Source organism: Pseudophryne corroboree, chromosome 4, assembly GCF_028390025.1.
Source record: "Pseudophryne corroboree isolate aPseCor3 chromosome 4, aPseCor3.hap2, whole genome shotgun sequence".
NCBI lineage: Eukaryota > Metazoa > Chordata > Amphibia > Anura > Myobatrachidae > Pseudophryne > Pseudophryne corroboree.
In genome coordinates this window covers 910499358-910526174 of record NC_086447.1, presented here as the reverse complement: position 1 = coordinate 910526174, position 26817 = coordinate 910499358, and the positions used below count along the sequence as shown (strand labels likewise).

At 47.8% G+C, this 26817-nt stretch overlaps 1 protein-coding gene across 1 annotated transcript in view; it reads right to left on the bottom strand.

The window, feature by feature from the left end:
* PARP1 (poly(ADP-ribose) polymerase 1) overlaps positions 1–19779 on the bottom strand; it is an 82047-nt gene extending 62268 nt beyond the window's left edge. Inside the window, exons 1-4 of the mRNA XM_063918961.1 lie at positions 19333–19779; positions 3382–3544; positions 2134–2249; positions 1343–1557 (exon numbers count right to left, since the gene is read on the bottom strand). Coding sequence (XP_063775031.1) covers positions 1343–1557; positions 2134–2249; positions 3382–3544; positions 19333–19452 — 614 coding nt within the window. The 5' untranslated portion in view covers positions 19453–19779. The remainder of the gene's footprint in view (positions 1–1342; positions 1558–2133; positions 2250–3381; positions 3545–19332) is intronic.
* Between the last annotated feature and the right edge of the window lie 7038 nt (positions 19780–26817).

The following is a 26817-nucleotide window of genomic DNA, read 5'->3' as shown; positions in this document are numbered from 1 at the left end:
TCGGTCCAAATGCGGGAGACATCACCTGCGCTGAGACCCATTAAGGAGCACTAATCTGACCTCAACTGGCTGCAAAATACATCCCCAGTAGGGAGTCATCAGATGAATGTATCATATACCTACAGATGGGTCCACGGTTATCTTGGCTAGTTTGCTGCGCCTAGGCGCAACATGGTTTATTAACATAAAGCCTTCATATACTGTTCTCACCTGCAATACAATACAGAGAACAATACAGCAGGGGATTAAGTCATTACAGCAGGGGATTAAGTCCGATTGCCCAATCTCAGTTAATACTATTAAAGGTCAAGATATACACGGATCCATCTGTATGTAGGTGTTTACTTCGCACAGAGCTATTCACATTAATAAAATCAATGCACTATTGTGCACCCCATGCCGCTCATATTTTATTTTATTTTTTAACCCCTTGGGATCACAATACAGTATACCAAAGGGAGCAGTGGATAGTAAATGATGCAAGTGAATGGAAATAAGCTGAACAACTGAAGTCAACTGCTAAGGCTCCTACTCATCATCATCATTTAAGGTCCCAGTACATATGTGTAGAAGCCGGCAACCGGGGGTTGGTAATTATCGCCAATTCCTCCGTAGAACAGTTACTGATGGAGGGAACAGCTGCTCTGAAAAGCAACTGTCCCCCCACCGGAGCAATGCTGAATCGTTCCGGTAATTAAGTATCCCAAGCCGCAACTCGCTCATTACTGCAAATATTTCTACTACAATTATTTAAAAGTGTCAAATCTGAACAAAGGGTTTAGTAGGATTTCCCTGTTGGTTGAACCCTAGACAGATGCTTGTAATACGGCGCAGTACACAGAACCCCAGCTGCCCCTAAAATCACAGTGGAACTGTCTGTACATCTTACTAAGGATACTCATCTCAGCATAGACCCTTGCTGTATACGTAAATTGGTCACACAACGCAATCACATAACTGTTTGTCTCCATATCCAGGAGCCTCCATTGCACGAGCCAAGCAGCCAGAAGCCAGCACAAAGGGGAGGGGGGAGGAGGGGGGCAATACAGCATTACTGCCCTGGGCACTGGAGGTGATAACCTGCTACTGATTAGACTGCAGCAGACGCTCATTACCATGCAGACTACTTGGAACAGTCCAACATGGCCACTGAATTCTGCATGAAGACCCAGGAAACCACCTGATGGAATCCGTTATTAGTTGTGCCTATATGTCAGTTCCGTAGTGTGAGTAGATGGGGAACATGAAATGTGAACAGGTTACAGAGCTCAGTAATACGGAGACTGTTAGACGATGAGCGGTGGGGTTCTCAGTGTACAGCTCACGCACATGACATACATACCCCTCATTCTTTACTGCGGGGAGCTTCGCTTTCAGAGACTCTTTGTCTTCTGCACTGAGAATGCTGAAACCCTTCATCTGACCAGCGTTGTATATCGAGAGGAAGCCAAGTTCTTCCCTGCGGCTCACAAAGCAGTCTGGGTGATACCAGCGGTCAATCATCCCCAGCTGAGGCCGCTCCACATCCAAGCTCTTCTTCGATAATCGGACCTGACCCTGCACATGGAACATACACAAGCCCGTGCTGAACTACATGGAACATTTGCAACATACATTAGATATAACTATGCAAAAGGATAAGCTGACTCTCAGGCATATGAACTTGCGTTGGACACATTTAGTGCCCTTTAAAATGATCACGCCTTCCTATAGTCCATATAATTCTAACCACAACCTGGACTGCAAAAACTAACAGTCCAGACACACAACAGGAAAGGCACAAAGCTGACCCCAGCAGCACAGAGTATATCAGGAGATGAGTGATGTGGCAGTGAGGACAGGGGCAGTGACATGATGTGAGGAGGGACTGGTGGCAGCAGGAAGCCACAGACAGAGTTATATAGTGGGAGGAGCAGGGTCCCCAGCAGCACAGAGTATATCAGGAGATGAGTGATGTGTCAGTGATGACAGGGCTGCATATGAAAGGATGCGAGACGGGGAAATGGAGGCAGCAGGAAGCCGCAGACAGTGGGAGGAGCAGGGTCCCCAGCAGAACAGAGCAGCAATGGAGCAGGAACATGGTGGTGTGACACGCACCTCTGAATGGAGTGCATTCATCCAGCTATTACTTACCTTCTCTATTTTCTGGTCACAGCCTTTGCAGGTGCTTCGGTTGGACTTTGCATATTCAGCTGCGAAATCATTCAGCGTCATGCTTGCTTTGCCTCCTTTAGCGTCACCTCCTGCCCCTGAGAGGAAAAGAATAAACTAGTCACTATCTGCAATGTATGTTCTCCCCATTTCACTGATCTCATTATTCTGCACAGATGTGTACAAAAACAACTCAACAAAAAGAATATAAAAATGAGCTCTGGTTGGAGCTCACTTATTTAATATCTAAACCTCTTTATGCTACTTCAATGACTCTCCCAAAGTCTCCACAGTCCCTTGCTGCTCTTCTATAGACTGGCAGCAGGCCATGCCTTCAGGTGTTCCTCCCATGAGCTCTTAAATAAACATAGGGTTCCGCTTACTATCCTCCAGGCGACCAGGACTAGCACATGAGGAGCAGCAGCTCCGGACAGGAGGAAGGAAGCATGAAGGGCCCAGGCAGATTGGTCATAGTATAGGCGGTAGGTAGGGGATCTCTACAGAAAACTAGACTGAGTTTTGGGTGGACATTCTCTATACAGATTACTCCAGGCTGATTATTACCTAAGATCAGGCAAAGGTTCTTTATACTTCCTAGAAACAACTGACAAGGCTTTACTTCCATATATAATGCTTGCCGTTTCCACTCATATACTGTACATTATAACCTGTACATGCATGTTTACAGAGAGTTCCTATAATAAAAGCCCTAAAAACATATAGGGGTGTATTTAATTGTTTTCGGAAACCGCCGTCTTGTGAGAATGACGGAAGTTTACGACTTTTTTAGGTTGGAAACTGTTCCGACCTATTCAATCTCTGCCGTTTTTCTGCAAAGTTAGGAATTCCGACTCGTCGGAAAACACATGGATCGGCGGAAAAGCCATGGATCCACGTGTTTTGTTGGATTCCACGGCCAAATCAGACAAGTTTTAGCCCCGTTACCGACAATGTCAATCCGACTTCTGCTCACTGAATACCGAGATGTGGGATCCCTTCCGTCGGAAAGGATCCGGCATCAATGGAATATACCCCATACTAGGGGGGTATTCCCCCTCTAAAGCATAACCATACACAAGAAAACTGAATAGATGAGCAATGATTTATACAAAGGTTTCCTTATTAAGACATCTGCTCATTATCTGCTGGAAGAATCAAGCACATGACACGTCTGTGTAATTTGGGTGACTTTTCTGTCACACTGGGCTCTTTTCACAGTTGTTCACCTACCGGCTGTGGCTCCACCAGTTTCAATCGCCTTCTTAACCTTTTCCTGATCGTCCCACCGTAGTTCCGTGAAGCCATCAATCTCCCCATGGGATAAGACTCGTGTACGCTTCCAGAAACAGGAGTAGTGGTGCCAGTGTGGAACTTTTCCATCGAACATGGGCGACTAGGGAGAGAACAACTGGAGTCAGTTTTCCATTCCAGGCAAAGCAAATAGCCAATAAGGACTTTAGAATGTATTTATAAGACATGACGCGAATATAGGTGGGAACTCCCTGTATTCTCAGTGAGGTCATCGCTTCAGCGCTCACTGGGCTGGGCCGGATTAAGGTTTGTGGGGGTCCCTACAAAATAAAATGGCCAATAAAATATGCTGGTGACTTTATTACAAAGTGTAATGTGTAGATAATCCCAGCAGCACAAATGTGTAAGACACATGCCAAGCTGGTAATGTAGCTATGCGTGGGGGCCCCTGGGTGGCTCAGCTGGTAATCCGGCTCTGTGACTGGGGAAACATGCACTGTAAGGAAAACATCATTGCACTGTAAAGCATTACACAACCTGTATTTCAATATAACCTTGTTCATCTCTATGGGGTCGATTCAATTCGGCAATTTATGAATAGCGCCTGGAATGAGCTCCCGACGCTATTCAATTCAGCTGCTAGTTACCCGCAATGGTCGGGAACTCTTCTCTCATCCCCGGGGGGTGAGAGAAAAAAACCGACAAAAGTGCTGCCGCGCGCCCGGCGTGAGGCTGATTCTGTCGGGAATCAGCCCCGCGCCGGGGAGTTAAGTCGGAGAATGCCCGTTCTCCCGACAACTCAACCTATTTAGTCGGTGAGAACGGGCCATCGCCGACTTAACTGGAGCGGAATTGAATAGCGTCGGGAGTTTGCTATTCAACTGTCAGTGAATTGAATCGACCCCCTTGTATCCATTGGAGAGATGTGTGAAGCCATCAGACTTGGGAGAGGAATAGGATTTGAAGTGCCAGAGTGCGTTGTGCGGTTTATAGTAACATACCTTCCTATGATTTCCAAATATAGCAGTCACACTCGCTGCACTGAATCACACTTGGCAATGATCAGTCTAAACAATCTGTTTTAATTAGCACAAAAAGCCCATTAGCCGACAATCACAGAAAGTAAGAAGTGTGCCGACAGGACGGCATCAACAACGTAGATTGTAGCAATATATCATTTGTTTTCTAACATTTGGCAACTATCCTTTTGTAGATCTGCTGTGGTATAAAATAAGCTTGGTGGCTTCTGCGCGACCAAAGGCTACTGCATTCTATCACCAAGTGCACACTTCCTGGGGGTTTCCACATCTGCAGGATTGTACTTGGCCTCCGTGCAAATGCCTTCTGCCTTCATCATGTGCTTTGTAGTCAGGGATTTATATCATCAGGCAGATATAATCACTGTGACAGAACACAAAGCTGCCAACTGGAGTCACATCCAACGCAGATAGAGTAGAGCTGTGTCACACACAAGGGCAACAAAAATAAACCACTTCGCCCAAAGATGCAAATATAGGGGTAAGAGGTTTTTTTTTTTTTTTTAAATAAAGAAACATAAGTTAAAGTTGCAGTAGTGATGTGCAATAAATCAATAAATTGCCTTAAGGTGGATAACGTCGATTACATTTTTTTTTTTTTTTTTTAAAGTTCCTTTAAAAAATTAGACCAATTTAATTCCAGAGAGGCTAAAACACATCCATCTACATTGCTAGTTGTTCCTCGCACCTTACAGAGGTGCGCAGGAAATCGCGTGATGCCGGAACTACAGTAACTGGTCGATACGCGCGGGGACATCCACTGTCAGTAACCCGCGCTGAAAATAATTATTTAAAAAAATTATCAGTTTAAAAACTTTTGTTATCAAACCATAACAAAATACAGGAGGAGATCTGGGGCAATACCCAGTTCCTCGGGGGACCAGGAAAATCCAACGTTAGAAATCCTCGACCAAAAAAATGATCTGGATCGGCGAGTTAGGAATTTAAGCGTTAAGTGTTTTTTCCCCCTGACGGATCACCAATTACTGTTTTTGCCCACATAACGTTTACGACCAGACAATAACGTTCCTCTAGTCACAGACCACAGATGCAGCAATCATGACGCCGTGCAATGTGAGCAGCCCACGCTGTGAAATTTGCAGCACAGACAGAAGGTAAAAGATGCGTACTGGCAGGGCGCTTCCATCACGACTGCAATAAAAGATGCTAAACTGATAAAATCGCAAATAGTTGTACTGCCATCGAGACTGAGATCATTACTGGACCGTGCCCAAATACCACAAAACACAGAACAAAAGTAATCTATTAACTAGAAGGGAGAGTGCTAGAATCAGGGTTAAATCCAGATGGTTAAAATAGAAATGTTTACAGCTTAAATGTCACAGTAGGCGAGTCAGATATCATAGCGCTGTGTGGGAAATCTCTGCAGCGCCTCTTGTTATCTCTTAGGTACGGATCTCTCTAATGTACTGCAGGATGTAGCAGTGTTAAAAGGAGACTGTCCAGTACCAGAGACTGTACCTCCTAGATGATCAGACTAGTAAAGGTCTGATGGATCACCTCCTCCAAGTACCAGATACACGGAAGATTAAGCTCGGCATAAAATAGACCTCGGGGGAAGATTGGTACAGGAGCATTCCACCATTACCACCTGAAAGGCATAATTACATGCAATTATCCACCGTCTATACCCCATTGTCTATATGCTCCAGTGTCCCCTATTGGATGTAGGAGAAATACATTTCTCTCTAGATAGAAGTCTCAAAAATGTGAGTATTCAAAAACCTTTAAAAAGTGATATAAATAAAATTCAATTGCTATTGCCGATACTCAGGAATCACGTCACGGACACAGATATGAGAACACCCCACAATCACTAGGACAGGCCTGGCCAACCTGTGGCTCTCCAGTTGTTGTGAAACTACAAATCCTAGCATGCCCTGCCACAGTTTTGTTATAAGGGAACGCTAACACTGTGGCAGGGCATGCTGGGACTTGTAGTTTCACATCAGCTGGACAGCCACAGGTTGGCCAGGACTACACTAGGAAGAGTTCCGCTACACAAAGTAATGAGGGGAATAACAGTCAGAGTCAGGGCAGTGAAGGGGAATTTTTTTTACTGTATTAAACTAAAATATACATGGCTCACATTATCACAGAAACCTCAAGAAAATACGGAACGACATTCAATAATTTCCCAGCTATCAAAATCAGTGGGTGTAACTTCGTGACACTCCCACTGTTCATCACTCTAGGGGGCGTGACCAGCATTTACATAGATGATTGGCTGCCCCCAAGATCACATGTGCACAGCAGCTATTCACCAGCAGCGAGCGCTAAACCACAACATTTCCCACCTGCAGGACACTGTGGCCTGCGGGTGGGGACAGCCTAGCAGGAACACTAGGTAACAATTTAGGTATAATCTAAGCGCGTACGACATTCACACAAACAAGACCAAACCAACATTGCTTACATATGACATTTTTCTTACTGGTTTATGAAATAAAACTTTTAAACTACATACATTAATCCAATTGATTCAGTGGGGATGATTCAATCAGACACGGGACTTACAGAGTTTTAACTAAGTGCCCAGAGCTATTTCATTATTTCTGCAGTAAAGCCTAGCTCCCGGATTAACTGCTCGGAGCTACGTAATTAGTGTTCACTCTAGGAGTGAAAAGGGGCAGGGCGCCGGACTCCGGGGGCACAGGGCGGCCACGCAAATTAGGGGGCGTGGCCACGCCTCCGTCATTTTAGGGGGCGGTGCGGCCCACAGACGCTACTATAGAGAGCGTCTGTGGCTGGCGACGTCACTGTTGGGGGCGTGCCCAGCACCTCCGTCGGTGCTGGGCTTCCCCCAGCCCTCTCCCAATGCGTGAATGGATGCCGCGCGCATGCGCACGGCATCTATACACGCCGGGAGGGCAGGGAGCGGGCGGCTGTTCTAGCAGGGCGCCGCAAAAGGGGCAGGGCGGGTTTTGCCTGTTAAAAAACGGGCAGGGCGCGGCGCCCTGCTAAAACAGCCTAGAGTGAACACTACGTAATTACTGCGCACGTGACTAGCCGCAGAAGGTCAAGTTAATGCAGATTTTTGTTAGCACCTCTGCAGGGTGTGAGCAGAAATCCACGTTAAGTGCACCCTTGGGGCTAGTCACCGGCAGTAAGTGAAACGTCCGGGGCACTTAACCTGAGAGCTAAAACTTCAAGTTAATAGGCCCTACACACCGGGCGATATTACTGAAAGATATGAACAATACCATTCATATCTTTCAGTGTGGAGGCAGCAACGACGAACAATGCGCAGCCCCGCCCTCGTTCATCGTTGGTGCCCCGTCGCTTGTGCACGCAGGCCAATATGGACGATCTCGTCCATATTTGTATGCACTGCTACGGAGCCGGGTGGAGTGAAGAAAACTATACTCCCCCATCACTTCCCCCCCCCCCCCCCCCCGCGTCGCCCGTCTGCCGTATCAGCAGTCGGGCGGGTCGCGCAGTGTGTAGGGCCCTTTAGTCCTGGTAAATCAATAGTATCATTGTGCGATCGGAAGAACTCTGACCGCCTGTATGTGCAGCCATGTGGACATATAGGAACTTAGGCCACGCCCCAATTTGGGTCCCCAGAAACCAAGACTGTTTAAGAGTTGGCTAACTGTATGTACAGATGGAACCACTCTCATCTTGGCTTCTCTGCTGCGCCTAGGTACACCATGGTTTATTAGCATAAACCCTTCATCTACTGTTCTCAGCTGCAATACATTACAGAGAACAATACAGCAGGGGATTAAGTCTGACTGCCCTGGGTCAGTTAGTCCTATTAAAGGCCAAGATGAAGAAGGCTCCATCTGTATAAATACAAAGGCTCTTTGTTCCATGTACTGTACACTAAATGCAGCAGAAGCACACCTACACGGGAGCCCATAACGGTTCTGTCACTTAGTGTAAGGCTGCTCTGTACACCGTAGGAATGGCTAGTAACACTTAATCTAATATAAAATACAGTTACTTACACACAAGGCTATTAACCATACTGCACCAACATACATCTCTTCACTTATCTCACAATGGGGTCAATTCTATTCTCCGACAGTTAAATAGCGCCGGGAATTAGCTATTCAATTCAGCTCCAGTTAAGTCGGCGATGGCCCGTTCTCGCCGACTAAACAGGTAGTTTTGTCGGGAGAACGGGCATTCTCCGACTTAACTACCCGCGGCGATACTGATTCCCGACAGAATCAGCCTTGCGGCAGCACTTTTGTCGGGTTTCTTCTCTCATCCCCCGGGGATGAGAGAAAAATTCCCGACAACTGAGGGTCACTCGTCGCTGTATTGAATAGCGCCGGGAGCAAACTCCCGGCGCTATTCAACTGTCGGAGAATAGAATTGACCCCATTATCTCCCAACCCAGCCCCTTCGCAAGATCTACGTCTCTCATCCACACGCATTACTCGCTCCCATGCATGATTGCAGGACTTTCTTCGGGCTGCACCCACTCTGTGGAATGCCCTACCATGTACAATAAGACTCTCCTCTAGTCCTCAAACCTTCAAGCGTTCCCTGAAAACTCACCTATTAAGACAAGCTTATCACATTCCAGAACCGCTCACATTACCTTCCTAGCTCTCCTATCCAATTATATCCTCACCGTACAGTCCACCACCCCCCACACACATTTTCTTTCTTCACTCTCCTTTCCCCTGAACTTGATTCATCATTGCTGTGATATCATGCAGCCTACCAAGAACCTTTACAATCTGGTGAACAACTATGCAATAGATAGCACCTACAGTATCCTTGTGTATCAATGCCTGTTTCCCCATAGATTGTAAGCTTGCGAGCAGGGCCCTTCTCCCTCTATGACTGTTTGTTTTTACCCAGTATTGTCTTCTAATTGTGTCCAGTTGTAAAGCGCAACGGAATTTGCTGCGCTAAATAAGAAACTGATAATAATAATAATAATAATAATAAATATGACATGGTAGACAGCTGTCTTGATGGCACATTAGGGTCTCTTCTCCTTTTATCTTAAATTCATGCACTCTCCCTAGCTCCATGTATTCGGGACACAGGGTGCATGTAATATGCCTGTGTACCGAGTAATAAAGTGCTGAGAACTTATAGTGGACCCTAAAAGGGAGGGCGGGTCATCGGAGGAAGAGTACATCTATAAGGCCGCGGTGACCTGCTCATCGAGGCGCTGGTCCTTACGCATCACACTGATTGGTTCTATATTGCCAGGGGACACAGGCTATCGCACTATTACGAAGCGAAATAGTAAACCAAACAGGGGGTGCAGCCTCTATAATCCTGGAGAACATCAGGATCGGGTCTACATTTTGGGCACACACCCTGGCGGACCAATCGCACTGTCCCCCAGTAATGGAGGTGGAATGTTGACTCCACCTACTGATAGTAGTAACTGGTAAGCTGCATCACAGCCAGCAAGGTCTAGTACGCGGATGGATTATAATTATTCTATCACCTAGTGATGGGAGGAGACCCACATTTACTAACAGTTACATAGCGCACACGTATTCTGCAGCGCTTTACAGGGAATAGTCACTCGCATCAAAAAGAAAAAAAAACACAAAGAAAATATAAACAGAAAAATAAAATAGACAGCTTGCATCTAAACATTCACAAGTGATTTCCACCGAGGTCAATGATAAACATTTGCCCCAACTTCCAAATAATTCTGTACAACTTTTCCTAGACCCACACTACATATCCTGTTACATAAATAATCCGGATGTGATTTTAAAGACGGCCACATCGCACATTCCATTCAGGTAGTAGACACACACTGGAGTTTGCAATGTGTTTTTATTGCACGGTAAAGAGCACACAAGATACATTGTAAATGTATAGGCATTGGTGAGATCCCCGATGTTGTAAATGACTTTCCCTTTATAACATTGTGTAGCCTCCCCGCGATCTGACCAATGCCAGCATGATGCAGACTATTACATCTCCCCCTGGGCGTTTAACAGCAGAGTAACTTGTGGTTTTTAACATGTGCCTGTGAGAAAGCAGGAAGTTCTCTTGTTCAAGCCAAACACGTGTTAAAGGCTTCTTATCCACATCTCACTGTGTTTACGTTTATACCCCGAGCTGACGGTAAGGTTTGCAATTACATTGCGGCGTGTCAGAAGCACCGAAATAGGACGCAAACAAAAATAACCCCAAAACCAAGACGCACTGCAGCGCAACGCAAGTACGATAAGCACGACCTCATTTGAAGTACTGATCTTTCTTTTTACAAGCAAGTCACTTGCATGAGAATTTTAACTAACATTTATTTATGTAGCACCAACACATGGTGTTGCGCTTTCCAAAACAGACTACAAAATAGCTGACTTGCAAACTAATTACAGCAGAAGAGTTTAAATTCACAACAAAGAGACCCCATGCACTGAGAATACATCAGAGGGGAAACTATCTGAATGGTAATTGAAGGAATGCAAATACCCCCAGTATCCTGCTGATCTGTGTGAAGGACAAGATAATGATGGAGACAGGAAGATCTCCAATTACACTACCGGCAATCACTGCAAATCTCCCAGTCCCTGTATAAATGTTCTCTCTGATACCCCTTTCACATTGCACAAACAACATATTGCGGGGTCGACACGGGTCAGTGTGCGATGTGAAAGGGCCATGTCTGAATTCCCGGGTCACCTGACCCGGAAATTCAACCCGGGTAATAAGAAGGGTCAGGCACAGTGTGAATGGGTTGCCGGGTCGAGTTCCGGTATGAATGGTCAACCATGTTATGGTCGAAAGTCATTAGGTCGACCACTATTGGTAGACAGTGGCATAGTCGACATGGACAAAAGGTCGACACAAAAAAAGGTCGACATGGGTTTTGTTTTACTTTTTTTTTGTGTCGTTTTCTGTGTAAAGTGACGGGGAACCCCAATTAGTGCACCACGTCTGCTCGCCATGCTTCGGGCAAGGTGCCTCGCTGCGCTCGGCACAGATTACCGTTCTCAATCGTAGTCCATGTAGATCATAAAGTATAGAAAAGTTCCCCAAAATAAATTTTTTTTTAAAAACGCATGTCGACTTTTTCATGTGTCGCTCATTTTCATGTGTCAACCATGTGTCCATGTCGACCAATAGTGGTCGACCATCCAAACGGATACCGCCGGGTCGATGCGACCCAGTATCCATTCACAGCATAGAGAGAGACCCGCGGAAATGAGCTTTTCTCTATCGTCCTAGTGGATGCTGGGGTTCCTGAAAGGACCATGGGGGATAGCGGCTCCGCAGGAGACAGGGCACAAAAGTAAAGCTTTCCGATCAGGTGGTGTGCACTGGCTCCTCCCCCTATGACCCTCCTCCAAGCCAGTTAGATTTTTGTGCCCGGCCGAGAAGGGTGCAATTCTAGGTGGCTCTCCTAAAGAGCTGCTTAGAGAAAGTTTAGCTTAGGTTTTTTACTTTACAGTGAGTCCTGCTGGCAACAGGATCACTGCAACGAGGGACAGAGGGGAGAAGAAGTGAACTCACCTGCGTGCAGGATGGATTGGCTTCTTGGCTACTGGACATCAGCTCCAGAGGGACGATCACAGGTACAGCCTGGATGGTCACCGGAGCCTTGCCGCCGGCCCCCTTGCAGATGCTGAAGTAAGAAGAGGTCCAGAATCGGCGGCAGAAGACTCCTCAGTCTTCTAAAGGTAGCGCACAGCACTGCAGCTGTGCGCCATTTTCCTCTCAGCACACTTCACACGGCAGTCACTGAGGGTGCAGGGCGCTGGGAGGGGGGCGCCCTGGGAGGCAAATGAATACCTATTTTGGCTAAAAATACCTCACATATAGCCTCCGGAGGCTATATGGAGATATTTAACCCCTGCCAGAATCCGTTAAGAGCGGGAGACGAGGCCGCCGAAAAAGGGGCGGGGCCTATCTCCTCAGCACACAGCGCCATTTTCCCTCACAGAAAGGCTGGAGGGAAGGCTCCCAGGCTCTCCCCTGCACTGCACTACAGAAACAGGGTTAAAACAGAGAGGGGGGGCACTAATTTGGCGATATGCTTATATATTAAGATGCTATAAGGGAAAACACTTATATAAGGTTGTCCCTATATAATTATAGCGTTTTTGGTGTGTGCTGGCAAACTCTCCCTCTGTCTCTCCAAAGGGCTAGTGGGTCCTGTCCTCTATCAGAGCATTCCCTGTGTGTGTGCTGTGTGTCGGTACGTGTGTGTCGACATGTAGGAGGACGATGTTGGTGAGGAGGCGGAGCAATTGCCTGTAATGGTGATGTCACTCTCTAGGGAGTCGACACCGGAATGGATGGCTTATTTAGGAAATTACGTGATAATGTCAACACGCTGCAAGGTCGGTTGACGACATGAGACGGCCGACAAACAATTAGTACCGGTCCAGACGTCTCAAAAACACCGTCAGGGGTTTTAAAACGCCCGTTTACTTTAGTCGGTCGACACAGACACAGACAGGGACACTGAATCCAGTGTCGACGGTGAATAAACAAACGTATTCCTTATTAGGGCCACACGTTAAAGGCAATGAAGGAGGTGTTACATATTTCTGATACTACAAGTACCACAAAAGAGGGTATTATGTGGGATGTGAAAAAACTACCATAGTTTTTCCTGAATCAGATAAATTAAATAAAGTGTGTGATGATGCGTGGGTTCCCCCCGATAGAAAATTATGGGCGGTATACCCTTTCCCGCCAGAAGTTAGGGCGCGTTGGGAAACACCCCTTAAGGTGGATAAGGCGCTCACACGCTTATCAAAACAAGTGGCGGTACCGTCTATAGATAGGGCCGTCCTCAAGGACCAGCTGACAGAGGCTGGAAAAATATCATAAAAAGTATATACACACATACTGGTGTTATACTGCGACCAGCGATCGCCTCAGCCTGGATGTGCAGAGCTGGGGTGGCTTGGTCGGATTCCCTGACTAAAAATATTGATACCCTTGACAGGGACAGTATTTTATTGACTATAGAGCATTTAAAGGATGCATTTCTATATATGCGAGATGCACAGAGGGATATTTGCACTCTGGCATCATGAGTAAATGCGATGTCCATAACTGCCAAAAGATGTTATGGACACGACAGTGGTCAGGTGATGCAGATTCCAAACGGCACAAAGGTGTATTGCCGTATAAAGGAAGAGGAGTTATTTGGGGTCGGTCCATCGGACCTGGTGGCCACGGCAACTGCTGGAAAATCCACCGTTTTTTACCCTAAGTCACATCTCTGCAGAAAAAGACACCGTCTTTTCAGCCTCAGTCCTCTCGTCCCTATAAGATCATATCTGCCCAGGGATAGAGGAAAGGGAAGAAGACTGCAGCAGGCAGCCCATTCCCAGGAACAGAAGCGTTCCACCGCTTCTGACAAGTTCTCAGCATGGCGCTGAGACCGTACAGGACCCCTGGATCCTACAAGTAGTATCCCAGGGGTACAGATTGGAAGGTCGAGACGTTTCCCCTTCGCAGGCTCCTGAAGTCTGCTTTACCAAGGTCTCCCTCCGACAAGGAGGCAGTATGGAAAAAAATTCACAAGCTGTATTCCCAGCAGGTGATAACTAAATTACCCCTCCTACTACAAGAAAAGGGGTATTATTCCACACTATATTGTGGTACTGAAGCCAGAAGGCTAGGTGAGACTTATTCTAAAAATTTTTTTGAACACTTACAAAGGTTCAAATCAAGATGGAGTCACTCAGAGCAGTGATAACGAACCAGGAAGAAGAGGACTATATAGTGTCCCGGGACATCAGGGATGCTTACCTCTATGTCCCAAATTTGCCCTTCTCACTAAGGGTACCTCAGGTTCGTGGTGCAGAACTGTCACTATCAGTTTCAGACGCTGCCGTTTGGATTGTCCACGGCACCCCGGGTCTTTACCAAGGTAATGGCCGAAATGATGATTCTTCTTCGAAGAAAAGGCGTCTTAAGTATCCCTTACTTGGACGATTTCCTGATAAGGGCATAGTCCAGGGAACAGTTGGAGGTCGGAGTAGCACTATCTCGGATACTGCTACAACAGCACGGGTGGATTCTAAATATTCCAAAATCGCAGCTGATCCGACGACACGTCTGCTGTGCCTAGGGATGATTCTGGACACAGTCCAGAAAAAGGTGTTTCTCCCGGAAGAGAAAGCCAGGGAGTTATCCGAGTTAGTCAGGAACCTCCTAAAAACAGTGCATCATTGCACAAGGGTCCTGGTAAAAATGGTGGCTTCCTACGAAGCAATTCCATTCGGCAGATTTCACGCAAGAACTTTTCAGTGGGATCTGCTGGACAAATGGCCCGGATCGCATCTTCAGATGCATCAGCGGATAACCCTATATCCAAGGACAAGGGTGTCTCTCCTGTGGTGGTTATAGAGTGCTCATCTTCTAGAGGGCCGCAGATTCGGCATTCAGGATTGGATGCTGGTGACCACGGAGCCCAGCCCGAGAGGCTGGGGAGCAGTCACACAGGGAAAAAATTTCCAGGGAGTGTGATCAAGTCTGGAGACTTTTCTCCACATAAATATACTGGAGCTAAGGGTAAATTTATAATGCTCTAAGCTTAGCAAGACCTCTGCTTCAGGGTCAGCCGGTATTTATCCAGTGGGAAAAACATCACGGCAGTCGCCCACGTAAACAGACAGGGCGACACAAGAAGCAGGAGGGCAATGGCAAAAACTGCAAGGACTTTTCGCTGGGCGGAAAATCATGTGATAGCACTGTCAGCAGTGTTTCATCCCGGGAATGGAAACTGGGAAGCAGACTTCCTCAGCAGGCACGACCTCCACCCGGGAGAGTGGAAACTTCATCGGGAAGTTTTTTCCACATGATTGTAAACCGTTGGGAAATACCAAAGGTGGACATGATGGCGTCCCGTCTGAACAAAAAACGGGACAGGTATTGCGCCAGGTCAAGAGACCCTCGGGCAATAGCTGTGGACGTTCTGGTAACACCGTGGGTGTACCAGTCGGTGTATGTGTTCCCTCCTCTGCTTCTCATACCTAAGGTGCTGAAATTTATAAGACGTAGAGGAGTAAGAACTATACTCATGGCTCCGGATTGGCCAAGAAGGACTTGGTACCCGGAACTTCAAGAGATGCTTACAGAGGTCTTATGGCCTCTGCCGCTAAGAAGGGACTTGCTTCAGCAAGTACCATGTCTGTTCCAAGACTTACCGCGGCTGCGTTTGTCGGCATGGCGGTGGAAAGCCGGATCCTAAGGGAAAAAGGCATTCCGGAAGAGGTCATTCCTACCCTGGTCAAAGCCAGAAAGGAGGTGACCGCTCAACATTATCACCACATGTGGCGAAAATATGTTGCGTGGTGTGAGGCCAGGAAGGCCTCACAAAGAAATTTCAACTCGGTCGTTTCCTGCATTTCCTGCAAACAGGAGTGTCTATGGGCCTCAAATTGGGGTCCATTAAGGTTCAAATTTCGGCCCTGTCGATTTTCTTCCAGAAAGAATTGGCTTCAGTTCCTGAAGTCCAGAAGTTGTCAAGGGAGTATTGCATATACAATCCCCTTTTGTGCCTCCAGTGGCACTGTGGGATCTCAACGTAGTTCTGGGATTCCTCAAATCACATTGGTTTAAAACCAGTCAAATCTGTGGATTTGAAGCATCTCACAGGAAAAGTGACCATGCTCTTGGCCCTGGCCTGGACCAGGCGAGTGTCAAATTGGTGGTTTTTTCTCAAAAAAGCCCATATCTGTTTGTCCATTCGGACAGGGCAGAGCTGCGGACTCGTCCCCAGTTCTCTCCCTAAGGTGGTGTCAGTGTTTTACCTGAACCAGCTTATTGTGGTGCCTTGCACCTACTAGGGACTTGGAGGACTCCAAGTTGCTAGATGTTGTCAGGGCCCTGAAGATATGTTCCAGGACGGCTGGAGTCAGGAAAACTGACTTGCTGTTATCCTGTATGCACCCAACAAACTGGGTGCTCTTGCTTCTAAGCAGACTATTGCTAGTTGGATGTGTAATACAATTCAGCTTGCACATTCTGTGGCAGGCCTGCCACAGCCAAAATATGTAAATGCCCATTCCACAAGGAAGGTGGGCTCATCTTGGGCGGCTGCCCGAGGGGTCTCGGCTTTACAACTTTGCCGAGCAGCTACTTGGTCAGGGGCAAACACGTTTGCTAAATTCTACAAATTTGATACCCTGGCTAAGGAGGACCTGGAGTTCTCTCATTCGGTGCTGCAGAGTCATCCGCACTCTCCCGCCCGTTTGGGAGCTTTGGTATAATCCCCATGGTCCTTTCAGGAACCCCAGCATCCACTAGGACGATAGAGAAAATAAGAATTTACTTACCGATAATTCTATTTCTCGGAGTCCGTAGTGGATGCTGGGCGCCCATCCCAAGTGCGGATTATCTGCAATACTTGTACATAGTTACAAAAATCGGGTTATTATTGTTGTGAGCCATCTTTTCAGAGGCTCCGCTGTTATCATACTGTTAACTGGGTTTAGATCACAAGTTGTACGGTGTGATTGGTGTGGCTGGTATGAGTCTTACCCGGGATTCAAAATTCCTCCCTTATTGTGTACGCTCGTCCGGGCACAGTACCTAACTGGCTTGGAGGAGGGTCATAGGGGGAGGAGCCAGTGCACACCACCTGATCGGAAAGCTTTACTTTTGTGCCCTGTCTCCTGCGGAGCCGCTATCCCCCATGGTCCTTTCAGGAACCCCAGCATCCACTACGGACTCCGAGAAATAGAATTATCGGTAAGTAAATTCTTATTATCTTGCAGCGCCGGCTCCGCCCCCACGCCGCTATGGCAACCGACACAGCAATTTGTCGGGTCGGGAAGCCAGCATATAGTCTCCAATGCCGGATCCCACCCAGGAAGGACCAGTTTCCAATTCCCGGGTGGGATCCGGCATTGGAGATGTGAAAGCAGTATAATGACTCCCAGCCTCTGTAACAACCTGGAACACAGTGGCTCAATACAATGTGCAGAAATTAGCTCACAAATGTCATCATGTTTCATATAAATAGTTTTTTGTGTGTGTTTTGCTGCCAGATGGATCCATAGCTCGGACCAAAGCAGCGTTCATCTACTTTTTCCCAGTAGCTTGTGGTGCAGTGATGGGGTACCTTTGGCACCCCAGCTGTTGTTGAACTACACATCCCAGCTTGCCCTGCTACAGTTTTAGCAGGGCCAAATAGCAAAACTGTAGCAGGGCATGCTGGGATATGTAAATCATGCTGTGATGTATGCCTTTTGCCATTGGAACTTAACACCGATGTCTTGTATCCATTGATGGGGACCTTCAATGGTTTGAATCCATCAATGGATACCCCTGCTTTGCGGATTGGCAGGCAGCAGGCCAATCAGGAATAAGGCGGGGCTCAGCGACATTCCTGCTGCCTCTCAGCCACTTTAAACCATCGGCTTTCCACCACTGATAATGTTTGTTAACCATCGATGGTCTATGGCTATCCCCTAAAAGGTCACACGGGGGAGATGTGTGCTGAGCGAGGGGGACGGGAGGGGGAACCACTCACTTCACATAGCAGTGAAGTGAGAGATCTACTAGATTTGCCATGGATGCCAAATCTAGAGTCAGCGATAGCGCATCGCTTTCGCTTGGGGGCATACACGTGAGAGATCTGTGCTTAACTTCTAAGCAATCTAGTCAGATTGCTTAAGGGGGGCTACGCACGAAGAGATCCGTGCTTAAAATCTAAGCAATCTGACTAGACTACTTAGAAATAAAGCACAAATCTCTGTGTATATGCCCATAGCAATGGCGCCGCTATCGCCGACTCTAGATTTGGCATGCATGCCAAATCTAGTTAGATCGCTCACTTTACTGCTGTGTGAAGTGAGCGATCCCCCCTCGCTCAGCACACATTGCGCTGTGTGCCGAGCTGGAGGAGAGATGTGTGCTGAGCGTTCTGTGAAAGATCGCTCAGCACACATCTCCCGTCTGTACAGGGCTTCATGGTAAATACTGTATTTAAATTGTATTTTCTGCGTGCCTATGTTCAATTATCACAAGACGTGTGTATATATATTATACTATACACAGCCACTTATTAATGCATAGCAGGCACGGTAAAATAGAAGAGAGAGAAAGAGAGAGAGAGAGAGAGAGAGATGTATTATCAATGTATTAGGGATTCAGTTTGACATCTTGTTGGAAAGTCAACCTCCACATCACAAATCATTATCATGTATCTGCAGAATTACTCCTCTATAATAATACATTGGAATCAGTATTACATTATGAATTTGTTTCACTATATGTATTGCTTGATGTGGATGTAACACAGTTTTATGCGATTCATTTACAATTATTGTAGTACTATATACACTGTAAAATAGGCAGGATATAGATAAATATTATTGTAGTACTATATACACTGTAAAATAGGCAGGATATAGATAAATATTATTGTAGTACAATATACACTATAAAATAGGCAGGATATATATGTTACTGTAGTACAATATACACTATAAAATAGGCAGGATATATATGTTACTGTAGTACACTGTAAAACTGGTAGGATATACAGATGTTACTGTAGTACAATATACACTATAAAATAAGCTATATGTATATATGTTTTACTGCAGTACACTATAAAATAGGCTATATATATATATATATATATATATATATATATATATATATATATATATATATACTGTAGCAGTATATACACTGTAAATCAGGCAAGATATAGATTACTGTAGTACAATACACACTATAAAATAGGAGATATATATATATATATATATAAAAAATACAGATATAGAGAGAGATAGAGACTATACAGTGTAAGACAGGCAGGATATACATACACACGTGACTGTAGTACTATATACACAGTATAACAGGCCGGGTGTGATGTATATGTCCGGGGCTGCCTCCCCCTCTATACCCATACGATGGGGACACGTTACATGGATGAGGAGCCGGGACGGTATACCTGCACCATGATGGCGAGCCGCAGCGACTCCTTGGCGATGCTGTCCCCGCACTTCTTACAGGAGGCGCGGCCGCTCTTGGCGTACTCGGCCCGGTAGGGCTTGTCGGAGGCGTCGGCCATGGCTGGGTGCCGGGAGCGGAGCGCAGGAGACGTAGACACCGGGAGGGAGAAGCAGCGTGCAGCAGCAGACACGGAGCCGCCGCTACACAACAGACCAGGCCAGAGCTGCCGATCGCCGAGATCTCCGCCGCTCCACTCACATGCACAGGCCGATCGGCGATGGATTGCTTCGTCCTGGAGGGAGGCGGGGGCCGGCGGGGGAAGCGCTAACGGGGTAATCAGGGCCTGGGGCGGCTCAGCGGCCAACGTGACCGGCGGGGTGGCCCTTGACAGGTGACCCTGGGGTCCCTTAGCGAACCCATCCACAGAGAAATCGCCGGCACTCACCGGTCAGCGGCTACCTGGGGCTTATTCCGTACAGTGACGTCACCACATCCGATGTCCCGCCAAAATTCAGAGCTGGAGAGGCTCCTCGTGTGTGAGGGACTCGGATGAGGGTGTGCATTGCAATATTGTGATCCCCCCTGACTCCCCGGGGACCCACCAGTGATCGGCAACTAGGTCCAAACGGAGGCCTCAGGCGCTGTACGCCTCTCTGAGCGGGGGTGTGGATCATAGAGTCGACAGTATATCGGTCGACCACTATTGGTCGACAGTGACTAATCCGACACCTGTAATAGGTCGACACAAGCATTATGTCGACATGTAGAAGGTTGACATGACAAAAATTTTTAGTTTTTTAAAATTGTTTCGTTTTCTTTGTAGAGTGACCGGGAACCATAATTAGGGCACAGTGTCCCCTCGCATGGCTCGCCATGCTTCAGGCGAGGTGCCTTGCTCCACTACTGCATTCAGCACAGGTTACCGTTCCCAATGGCATACCTCCCAACTTTTGATTTACATAAAGAGGGACACGCACGCGCTCCCGGAAAAGGGTGTGGCCTAAGAAAAGGGGGTGTGACTTCGTGGAGGATCCGCACTCGCGAGCCACGCCCCCGTTTTCGTCACTGAGGGGGCATGCCCAGCGCTCTGTGAGCCGCTGGCATGCCCCTTCTCCCTCTGACTCCAGTGAATAGACTATTCACCGCTACTCTGCTAAGCAGGGCAGCGCGTGCAGGAGCCTCCCAACTGCCCACCCCCCGGCCGCGGGACACTGGCCTGCGGGTGGGACAGTCCCCAAAAAATGGGACAGTTGGGAGGTATGCAATGGTAGTCCACGTGGATCGTAAAGTATGAAAAGTAAAAATAAGATTTTACTTACCGATAAATCTATTTCTCGGAGTCCGTAGTGGATGCTGGGGTTCCTGAAAGGACCATGGGGAATAGCGGCTCCGCAGGAGACAGGGCACAAAAAGTAAAGCTTTTCCGATCAGGTGGTGTGCACTGGCTCCTCCCCCTATGACCCTCCTCCAGACTCCAGTTAGGTACTGTGCCCGGACGAGCGTACACAATAAGGGAGGATTTTGAATCCCGGGTAAGACTCATACCAGCCACACCAATCACACCGTACAACTTGTGATCTAAACCCAGTTAACAGTATGATAACAGCGGAGCCTCTGAAAGATGGCTTCCTTCAACAATAACCCGAATTAGTTAACAATAACTATGTACAACTTATGCAGATAATCCGCACTTGGGATGGGCGCCCAGCATCCACTACGGACTCCGAGAAATAGATTTATCGGTAAGTAAAATCTTATTTTCTCTATCGTCCTAGTGGATGCTGGGGTTCCTGAAAGGACCATGGGGATTATACCAAAGCTCCCAAACGGGCGGGAGAGTGCGGATGACTCTGCAGCACCGAATGAGAGAACTCCAGGTCCTCCTTAGCCAGAGTATCAAATTTGTAAAATTTTACAAACGTGTTCTCCCCTGACCACGTAGCTGCTCGGCAAAGTTGTAATGCCGAGACCCCTCGGGCAGCCGCCCAAGATGAGCCCACCTTCCTTGTGGAGTGGGCCTTTACAGATTTAGGCTGTGGCAAGCCTGCCACAGAATGTGCAAGTTGGATTGTGCTACAGATCCAACGAGCAATCGTCTGCTTAGACGCAGGAGCACCCATCTTGTTGGGTGCATACAATATAAACAACGAGTCAGATTTTCTGACTCCAGCTGTCCTTGCAATATATATTTTTAATGCTCTGACAACGTCCAGTAACTTGGAGTCCTCCAAGTCACTTGTAGCCGCAGGCACTACAATAGGCTGGTTCAGATGAAATGCTGACACCACCTTAGGGAGAAAATGCGGACGAGTCCGCAGTTCTGCCCTGTCCGAATGGAAAATCAGATATGGGCTTTTGTAAGATAAAGCTGCCAATTCTGACACTCTCCTGGCAGAAGCCAGGGCTAGAAGCATGGTCACTTTCCATGTGAGATATTTCAAATCCACCTTTTTTAGTGGTTCAAACCAATGAGATTTTAGGAAGTCCAAAACCACATTTAGATCCCACGGTGCCACTGGAGGCACCACAGGAGGCTGTATATGCAGCACTCCCTTAACAAAGGTCTGGACTTCAGGGACTGAAGCCAATTCTTTTTGAAAGAAAATCGACAGGGCCGAAATTTGAACCTTAATAGATCCCAATTTGAGACCCATTGACAATCCTGATTGCAGGAAATGTAGGAATCGACCCAGTTGAAATTCCTCCGTCGGAGCACTCCGATCTTCGCACCACGCAACATATTTTCGCCAAATTCGGTGATAATGTTGCACGGTTACTTCCTTCCTTGCTTTAATCAAAGTAGGAATGACTTCTTCCGGCATGCCTCTTTCCTTTAGGATCCGGCGTTCAACCGCCATGCCGTCAAACGCAGCCGCGGTAAGTCTTGAAACAGACAGGGACCCTGCTGAAGCAAGTCCCTCCTTAGAGGTAGAGGCCACGGATCTTCCGTGATCATCTCTTGAAGTTCCGGGTACCAAGTCCTCCTTGGCCAATCCGGAACCACTAGTATCGTTCTTACGCCTCTTTGCCGTATAATTCTCAATACTTTTGGTATGAGAGGCAGAGGAGGAAACACATACACCGACTGGTACACCCAAGGCGTTACCAGCGCGTCCACAGCTATTGCCTGCGGATCTCTTGACCTGGCGCAATACCTGTCCAGTTTTTTGTTGAGGCGAGACGCCATCATGTCCACCATTGGTCTTTCCCAACGGGTTACCAGCATGTGGAAGACTTCTGGATGAAGTCCCCACTCTCCCGGGTGAAGATCGTGTCTGCTGAGGAAGTCTGCTTCCCAGTTGTCCACTCCCGGGATGAACACTGCTGACAGTGCTATCACATGATTCTCTGCCCAGCGAAGAATCCTTGCAGCTTCTGCCATTGCCCTCCTGCTTCTTGTGCCGCCCTGTCTGTTCACATGGGCGACTGCCGTGATGTTGTCCGACTGGATCAATACCGGTTTTCCCTGAAGCAGAGGTTCTGCCTGGTTTAGAGCATTGTATATTGCTCTTAGTTCCAGAATGTTTATGTGAAGAGACGTTTCCAGGCTCGTCCATACTCCCTGGAAGTTTCTTCCTTGTGTGACTGCTCCCCAGCCTCTCAGGCTGGCGTCCGTGGTCACCAGGATCCAATCCTGTATGCCGAATCTGCGGCCCTCCAATAGATGAGCACTCTGCAACCACCACAGAAGAGACACCCTTGTCCTTGGAGACAGGGTTATCCGTAGGTGCATCTGAAGATGCGACCCTGACCATTTGTCCAACAGATCCCTTTGGAAAATTCTTGCGTGGAATCTGCCGAATGGAATCGCTTCGTAAGAAGCCACCATTTTTCCCAGGACTCTTGTGCATTGATGTACAGACACCTTTCCTGGTTTTAGGAGGTTCCTGACAAGCTCGGATAACTCCTTGGCTTTTTCCTCCGGGAGAAAAACCTTTTTCTGAACCGTGTCCAGAATCATCCCTAGGAACAGCAGACGAGTTGTCGGCATTAACTGGGATTTTGGAATATTCAGAATCCACCCGTGCTGTTTTAGCACTTCTTGAGACAGTGCTAATCCCATCTCTAGCTGTTCTCTGGACCTCGCCCTTATTAGGAGATCGTCCAAGTATGGGATAATTAATACGCCTTTTCTTCGAAGAAGAATCATCATCTCGGCCATTACCTTTGTAAAGATCCGAGGTGCCGTGGACAATCCGAACGGCAGCGTCTGAAACTGATAGTGACAGTTTTGTACAACGAACCTGAGGTACCCCTGGTGTGAGGGGTAAATTGGAACGTGGAGATACGCATCCTTGATGTCCAAGGATACCATAAAGTCCCCCTCTTCCAGGTTCGCTATCACTGCTCTGAGTGACTCCATTTTGAACTTGAACTTCTTTATGTACAGGTTCAAGGACTTCAGATTTAGAATAGGCCTTACCGAGCCATCCGGCTTCGGTACCACAAAAAGAGTGGAATAATACCCCTTCCCTTGTTGCAGAAGAGGTACCTTGACTATCACCTGCTGAGAGTACAGCTTGTGAATGGCTTCCAACACCGTCTCCCTTTCGGAGGGGGACGTTGGTAAAGCAGACCTCAGGAAACGGCGAGGTGGATCTGTCTCTAATTCCAACCTGTATCCCTGAGATATTATCTGCAGGATCCAGGGATCTACTTGCGAGTGAGCCCACTGCGCGCTGTAATTTTTGAGACGACCGCCCACCGTCCCCGAGTCCGCTTGAGAAGCCCCAGCGTCATGCTGAGGCTTTTGTAGAAGCCGGGGAGGGCTTCTGATCCTGGGAAGGAGCTGCGTGTTGCTGTCTCTTCCCTCGACCTTTGCCTCGTGGCAAATATGAATAGCCCTTTGCTCTCTTATTTTTAAAGGAACGAAAGGGCTGCGGTTGAAAAGTCGGTGCCTTTTTCTGTTGGGGAGTGACTTGAGGTAGAAAGGTGGATTTCCCGGCTGTAGCCGTGGCCACCAAATCTGATAGACCGACTCCAAATAACTCCTCCCCCTTATACGGCAAAACTTCCATATGCCGTTTTGAATCCGCATCGCCTGTCCACTGTCGCGTCCATAAAGCTCTTCTGGCCGAAATGGACATAGCACTTACCCGTGATGCCAGTGTGCATATATCCCTCTGTGCATCACGCATATAAAGAAATGCATCCTTTATTTGTTCTAACGACAGTAAAATATTGTCCCTGTCCAGGGTATCAATATTTTCAATCAGGGATTCTGACCAAACTACCCCCGCACTGCCCATCCAGGCAGTTGCTACAGCTGGTCGTAGTATAACACCTGCATGTGTGTATATACTTTTTTGGATATTTTCCATCCTCCTATCTGATGGATCTTTAAGTGCGGCCGTCTCAGGAGAGGGTAACGCCACTTGTTTAGATAAGCGTGTTAGCGCCTTGTCCACCCTAGGAGGTGTTTCCCAGCGCTCCCTAACCTCTGGCGGGAAAGGGTATAATGCCAATAATTTCTTTGAAATTATCAGCTTTTTATCAGGGGCAACCCACGCTTCATTACACACGTCATTTAGTTCTTCTGATTCAGGAAAAACTATAGGTAGTTTTTTCATACCCCACATAATACCCTGTTTAGTGGTACCTGTAGTATCAGCTAAATGTAACGCCTCCTTCATTGCCAAAATCATATAACGTGTGGCCCTACTGGAAAATACGGTTGATTCGTCACCGTCACCACTGGAGTCATCGCCTGTGTCTGGGTCTGTGTCGACCGACTGAGGCAAAGGGCGTTTCACAGCCCCTGACGGTGTTTGAGTCGCCTGGACAGGCACTAATTGATTGTCCGGCCGTCTCATGTCGTCAAACGACTGCTTTAGCGTGTTGACACTATCCCGTAGTTCCATAAATAAAGGCATCCATTCTGGTGTCGACCCCCTAGGAGGTGACATCCCCATATTTGGCAATTGCTCCGCCTCCACACCAATATCGTCCTCATACATGTCGACACACACGTACCGACACACAGCAGACACACAGGGAATGCTCCTAATGAAGACAGGACCCACTAGCCCTTTGGGGAGACAGAGGGAGAGTTTGCCAGCACACACCAAAAGCGCTATATATATATCAGGGATAGCCTTATAATAAGTGCTCCCCTATAGCTGCTTTGTTATATAAAAATATCGCCATAAATTTGCCCCCCCTCTCTGTTTTACCCTGTTTCTGTAGTGCAGTGCAGGGGAGAGACCTGGGAGCCGTCCTGACCAGCGGAGCTGTGAGAGGAAATGGCGCCGTGTGCTGAGGAGATAGGCCCCGCCCCTTTTCCGGCGGGCTCGTCTCCCGCTATTTTGAGAAATCAGGCAGGGGTTAAATATCTCCATATAGCCTCTAGGGCTATATGTGAGGTATTTTTAGCCTTTATAGGTACTCATTTTGCCTCCCAGGGCGCCCCCCTCCCAGCGCCCTGCACCCTCAGTGACTGCCGTGTGAAGTGTGCTGAGAGGAAAATGGCGCACAGCTGCAGTGCTGTGCGCTACCTTTAGAAGACTGCAGGAGTCTTCAGCCGCCGATTCTGGACCTCTTCTGTCTTCAGCATCTGCAAGGGGGCCGGCGGCGCGGCTCCGGTGACCATCCAGGCTGTACCTGTGATCGTCCCTCTGGAGCTTGATGTCCAGTAGCCAAGAAGCCAATCCATCCTGCACGCAGGTGAGTTGACTCCTTCTCCCCTCAGTCCCTCGCTGCAGTGATCCTGTTGCCAGCAGGAATCACTGTAACATAAAAAACCTAGCTAAACTTTCTCTAAGCAGCTCTTTAGGAGAGCCACCTAGATTGCACCCTTCTCGGCCGGGCACAAAAATCTAACTGGAGTCTGGAGGAGGGTCATAGGGGGAGGAGCCAGTGCACACCACCTGATCGGAAAAGCTTTACTTTTTGTGCCCTGTCTCCTGCGGAGCCGCTATTCCCCATGGTCCTTTCAGGAACCCCAGCATCCACTAGGACGATAGAGAAATAAATGAAAAGTGGAAAGCGCATGTCGGTCTAGTGTCCATGTCGACCTGGAAACCATGTTGACCTAATGCATGTCGACCAATAGTGGTCGACCTAGACACTGTCGACCCTAAGTGACCTAGAGACCGGATACCCAGAGCAGTGCGCGTCTCTGCAGCACTAAATGGGCGTTTCTGGGTCGCAACACAGCGGGCGCACGCAAGAGAGTTGTCACGTGGGCGCATAGCCTATACCTACCTTCCAGAGCAGCCGGGGTGCTTCCAAATGTTGGGTGGCGCTCCCGGCTGCCCATTCAAGTCTCACGAAGTGACACTGCGTCCCCAAGTAACGGATGCCGAGCGCCGCCCACTCCCCGAGTAAAGCTGGGTACGACATGCAAGATCATGCTTGGGGGTCTGTATCAAATAGGGAAGGGGGCTCCCACATCAGAGGCTATGCTCTCTCCTGTTTAATGTCACCACAAAAATCCTAGGAAGGACAGTCACATACATAATGACGGTATGTGTATGATATATAT